The sequence below is a fragment of the Ovis canadensis genome, chromosome 15 (genome assembly GCF_042477335.2).
Source record: "Ovis canadensis isolate MfBH-ARS-UI-01 breed Bighorn chromosome 15, ARS-UI_OviCan_v2, whole genome shotgun sequence".
Lineage (NCBI taxonomy): Eukaryota > Metazoa > Chordata > Mammalia > Artiodactyla > Bovidae > Ovis > Ovis canadensis.
In genome coordinates this window covers 56,217,933-56,224,110 of record NC_091259.1, presented here as the reverse complement: position 1 = coordinate 56,224,110, position 6,178 = coordinate 56,217,933, and the positions used below count along the sequence as shown (strand labels likewise).

Below are 6,178 nucleotides of genomic sequence, written 5' to 3'. Positions count from 1 at the left end.
TTTGAAATTCACAGGGTAGAGCATACTTTTGAATAGCAACACTGAGATTCAGAATGCTCTTTACCATATTGAGTGGAAATTTACTGTATAAATCCTATGAGTATAATGAAGTATAAAGAAAATAGGATTCAGATTGAGATTAGAGTTGGAGTACCATTTCTGCCACTTACTAGCAAATAGGCCACTAACATCTAAATTTCCTTATTTTCAAAATTAGGAAATCCATATAGATAATAACATATTTGAAAAGGTTTACCTTACTGGAATTTAAAATGCAAATATATTAACATCTTGTTAATAATCAAATATTGAAAAAATAGTTAATGATCAAGATCTGTGCTGACCAGTATGTCGTGAAAGAGGGATTTTCATACACTGATGTGAAAGCATAATCTGATTTGTTTTCTGTAGAGAGCAAAATACATCAAAAGACTTAAAAATATTCATACACTGTGTCTCAGAAATACCACACTTGGAATTCTATTTTAATCAAGTAATTGTAAATGGAAAAGAAAGGTTTTAGGATGCAAGCTCTTTATGGACAAATATTTGTTATCCTGTTTTGTCACAGAGTTAACTTCAATATCTACCTTAAGGCTCAATAAATATTGTTGAAATAACAGATATATTAATATTACAAGTTAGTTGTATTATTATTCATAATAATAAAAAACTATAAGCAGTCCAGATATCTAGGAAGAATATTATATAGATTTTAGCATTTTCATTTGATAAATTATTGTTGCTTTTAAAAATAATATTTAAATACTTAGAAAACCATTTTCAACACTAATATTAAGTGAAAAAATTAAAAATATCTATTTAAAAACACCTGCTGGATAAAAGCTTTAAAATATACCCATAGAAAAACATATTATATATAACTTATTGTTGTGCATTTCTCCATCTTTGCATTACTCAAGTTTTCCAAAGAACACATTCAGTTTTGTAACCTAAAGAGGGTTTTCTGCAGCAGATGTCTGGAGCTAAAGCCTAGAGACTGAATCCTATAAATTTAGGGCTCTCCAGCCTCAGGTGAGCCAGTGGAAGGAGCAAAGAATGAAGGCAAGGGAGAGGAGAGTCATGACGACTTCTGCCCATGGGCCTCCAGCCCTGGGGAATCTTTGTTTGTCCTCAGCTTCTCCCAGGTGGAGCCCTGGTGTTCCACATGCACCGAAGTTGAGGAGGATAAATTCTTCCACGAGAGACCCAGCCTGATGCCCCTCAGTGACGCTGGTGCCATCCTGCCTACCCTCATCCTTTTTCAGTACTGATGACCTGGCTTCTCTTTTAAAAGTTAGCAGCTGCTGGTGAGTCTCCACTGCTGTTCTGTGCCAGGGTCTCAGGGGTGGGTATTAGGGGGTCATGGGAGAGGAAAGGGAGAAACTACAAGGAGAAGGGAATGTATAGATTTCCAAGAAAGCAATGATCCTGAAAGGAGGTAGTCTGAGTTCTGACTCTTCTCCTAACACTTAAAAGACTTTAGACAGGTATATTCTCTATCTTGGACCTTGCTTAATTTTTCAAATGCAAAATGAAGTCTTGGAATCCAGGCTCTCACAGCTCTTTCACTTCTGATATTCAGTGTGTTTGGACAGACCCAGAGCCAGAGAGGGGATCAGGACTTGTTCCCCCTAGAGAAGTGGGGGTGACAATCTGCACTATCATATTACTTGGACTGGAGAGAGGGCTGCCTCTCTCCTCCTGACCATGGTCTTCATGGCCAGGCCAGTTCCTTCCTGGCTCCTGTCTGGAATTAGCCTCCAAATGCCTCCAGGATGTCACAAGCCCTTTAGTCTCCACAGACACCTCTCTAGTGAGCTGGCTGGTACATATAGCCTTCCCTTTTCCTCTTATCCATCAAATTGCCATTTATTTAACAACACACATATTAAGTGCATTTTATGTCCCAGATCAGTTAAAGCAGAGATGGTCCTGCCTCAGCCTTTATGAATTGGTAGAGACATCCCCTGTGACTTCCCCAGCACTTGGGATCCACCCTCTCTCTTTCATAGTCCTCTGCTACCCCAGTCATAAGAGGTATGTTGACAGGAGTTTGACAACTGTGGGAAGGTTCTTCCTTGTTCAAAGGTGAGATGTCTGATCTATGTCCTTGTGCTTAGGCATGGCTCTATCTGCATCTTCTCCTACACATAAGGAGCAGCAGTCTCCACCACTAATTTATTTTTTAAAATAGAATATATGGAGTTGAAACATGAATATTTAGAACATACAGATGAAGTAGAGATCTAATTGCTCACTTCATAGTGAATATCACTGTTTTCATGAATTTCCTCTTTAGGTCTCTCCTACATCTCTTTTGTTGTGAATATTTAAAACAGATTACTGTGAGCCATGACTATGTAATGACAAATGGACTCTGTGGGTGTCATAACATAGAGAACAATCTTTCATTTCTAGGGGAAACTCATTGGACCTTCCTTTCCAGGAAGAACAATCCCAGCCCTATCATGGTCTGTGTATAAAATTTTCATTTCCCCCAGATCTTCAGACTTATTTTAAAGTCTGTGAAAACAAGACCCAACCCCAGACTCTAGACACAGATAATCAGGACAAGAGGTAAGCACTGGCTTAGTTTTTCACATAAAAACAAAGTGGTGTCCCCTTGTGTTAGACACTGCAGTGGGCCCCAGTGGTCTGGTTGAATTTTTTTTTAAGTGGGTAAAAATCAGGTTATAAAAAGACACACATATATAGGGACTGTATTCTATGCTATGCTACACTAAGTTGCTTCATTAGTATCCGACTCTTTGCAACCCCATATACTGTAGCCTGCCAGGTTCCTCTGTCCATGGGTTTTCCCAGGTTAGAATACTGGAGTGGGTTGCCATTTCCTTCCCCAGGGGATATTCCCATTCCAGGAACTGAACCTGCATCTGCATTGACAGGAAGATTCTTCACCACTGAGCCACCTGGAAAGCCCTTATAAACTAATAAATATATATATAATGTATAAGATGTATATCTATGCATTTACAACTTTAATGGTGCTATAGCAAAGGAACTATGTGCATACAGAGAGGGATTTGCCTAAAGCCTACATGTGAAAGTGAAGAGACATTTGTCAGAGAAATGATATCTGTACTGTCTTAAAGGATCAGCAAATATTCACTGGTCAAAAAAACAAGGTGCTTTCTGTTAGGGAAGTAAAATATAAAGTAATATAAAGATTAGAAACAAAACAAAAAACACATATGGGGAATGGTAAAAAAAAAAAAAAAAAAAGCAAATGGGCTTATTAACTGTGGGAGATAAAAGATAAATTTGGAAAGATGCCAAAGGACGAAAGGACTAGACAATGATGGAATATTATTAACACATCCTATTAGGACTGCTCACTTTGGAATTAGATAGTGTAGTGATTAAGAACACACTTAAAAACACTGACTGGTTCCACTTTGAACTTACAAAATTCAAATATTCTTTTGTCACTGCCTGGAATCCTACTATATTGCTCTTGTACACCTAATTTCTCTCTTCCTATTTTTTCCTCTTTATCTTATGAAGATATGAATGTACTTTTCCTCCCTAAGAACTGCTTTATTGATACTGTGCAGCTGTCCACTCAGGTGGTCCTGCGGAAAATAATTGAGAACTGTGATTGTTCAGGATCAGAAGCAGGCATGCTCACAGCAGAGGGAAGTAGCAATATTGACAAGGTCGTAGTCCTTCTGGAGTAGGCAGGGATGATTTTATTCCCAAGTATTCTTGCCTGGAAAAATCCCATGGACAGAGAAGCCTGATGGGCTCCAGTCTATGAGGTCACAAGAGTCAGACACGACTTAGTGACTAAACCACCATCACCACTCTGAAACTGTTCTTCTCAAGGTCAGCTGTAACTTTCACATTGCTCAATCCTTTAGTCAGTTCTCAGTCCTTATAACCCTGACCCCTTGGCAACATCATGTATAATTAATCCCTCTTAAAACTGATATAAGATCACATTCTTCCGATTTTATTCTGACTAGCATTTTCCCCACATTCTCTTTCAATGCAGTCTTTTCTTCTCCAACTCTAAATATCAGATTTGTACAGTCGATACTGGAAACTTCTCCCTACACGAATATTTTAGATTTCTGTTTCCTGCCTATATACTAATACCTCTCAAACATGTATCTCTTCTTCAACTTATTTCTGAAGTCCACATTTCTATTACCCGCATTTCTCATTTCTACTAATGAGTCAATGAAAATGAATAGATGAAAACCCTGTTGGGGGATGTGACTATAATTAAAATTTTCAGCATGCTTTTGAAATAACAGTGAAACACCTAGATGCAGATGCTCAGCATACTGCTGGACATATAAAAGAAGAAGAGAATTATAGTTTTGTATTTGACATTCATCAGCTTAAGTATGATAAACAATTATGGGAATGATGATGTATGAGAAGGAATAATAGAGTAAGGCCAGAAAATTTCCAAGGATAAAAGCAGGCATATTTCAGCATAGTACTCATTGGAAAAGACTCTGATGCTGGGAGGAATTGGGGGCAGGAGGAAAAGGGGACGATGGAGGATGAGATGGCTGGATGGCATCACAGACTCGATGGACAGGAGTTTGAGTGAACTCCAGGAGTTGGTGATGGACAGGGAGGCCTGGCGTGCTGCAATTCATGGGGTCGCAAAGAGTCAGACACGACTGAGCGACTGAAATGAACTGAACTGAAATAAAGAGAAGTCAGGAAAGAAGACTAAGAAATATAAATGTAGAGAAATCTGCTATATTCAAAGAAAGTTTTAATCAGATAGTTTGGTATTATAAGTGATAACAGTGAAGTAGAGGATATCAAAGCTGATGATGGTCATTATCTGTTTATGATGGTGTGTTTGTGAAACTGAAGAATTAATAACCAGAACTACCATTTATTTTCACCTCAGCCCCTGAAGAATGACAGCCCAATATCCCCTCCATCCTCACATCGTGCTCCTGCCCAACCTCACGCAGTTCAGTCCCATACTCTACCTCACTGGCTTTCCCGGATTGGAAACCGTCGAGCACTGGATCTTCATCTTCTTTTTTCTGATGTACCTCGTGGCCATCTCGGGCAACTGCTTCATCCTGATCATTGTTAAGACCAACCCTCGCTTGCACACACCCATGTACTATCTACTCTCCTTTCTGGCCTTCACTGACCTGGGCCTGTCAGTGTCCACCTTGCCCACTACTATGGGAATCTTTTGGTTCAAGTCCCATGGCATCTACTTTGGAGCCTGCCAAGTCCAGATGTTCTGTATCCACTCCTTTTCCTTCATGGAGTCCTCAGTGCTCCTTGTCATGTCCTTTGATCGGTTTGTGGCCATCTGTTATCCCCTGAGGTACTCAGTCATTATCACTGGCCAAAGAGTGGTCAGGGTAGGCCTCATTGTCATTTTGCGGGGCCCCGTGGCCCTCATTCCCATTGTTCTCCTCCTGAAGGCTTTCCCTTACTGTGGGTCTAGAGTCCTCTCCCACTCTTTCTGTCTGCACCAGGAGGTGATACACTTGGCCTGCACAGACACCACCCTCAACAACCTGTACGGGCTGTCATTGGTGGTCTTTACTGTGATGCTGGATCTGGTGCTCATTGCACTGTCCTACGGGGTCATCCTGCACACAGTGGCAAGACTGGCCTCCAAAGAGGAGCAGCTTCGAGCCTTTCAAACATGCACCTCACACCTCTGTGCTGTGCTGGTATTCTTTGTGCCCATGATGGGGCTGTCCTTGGTTCACCGCTTTGGGAAGAATGCACCACCTGCTGTCCACCTTCTGATGGCCAATGTCTACCTCTTTGTGCCTCCCATGCTTAATCCAATCATATACAGTATTAAGACCAAGGAGATTCGCCGTGTCATCAGCAAGCTCCTGGGTTAAAAATTCCACTGAGTGCCCAGAAGAAAGTTCCAAATCAGGCCAAAGATTGAAAGTATTTAGTACCTGTTACTACCAAAATCACTGCAGATGGTGATTGCAGCCATGAAATAAAAGACACTTACTCCTTGGAAGAAAAGTTATGACCAACCTAGATAATACATTCAAAAGCAGAGACGTTACTTTGCCAACTAAGGTCCGTCTAGTCAAGGCTATGGTTTTTCTAATGGTCATGTATGGATGTGAACGTTGGACTGTGAAGAAGGCTGAGTGCCAAAGAACTGATACTTTTGAACTGTGGTGTTGGA

At 40.5% G+C, this 6,178-nt stretch overlaps 1 protein-coding gene across 1 annotated transcript; it reads left to right on the top strand.

Moving 5' to 3' along the window:
• The first annotated feature begins 4,910 nt into the window (after positions 1-4,910).
• Positions 4,911-5,873, top strand: LOC138420921 (olfactory receptor 51M1-like). The gene has a single exon (XM_069554617.1). It carries the CDS (start codon positions 4,911-4,913, stop codon positions 5,871-5,873), a length of 963 nt encoding a protein of 320 aa, XP_069410718.1.
• The last annotated feature ends 305 nt before the right edge of the window (positions 5,874-6,178 follow it).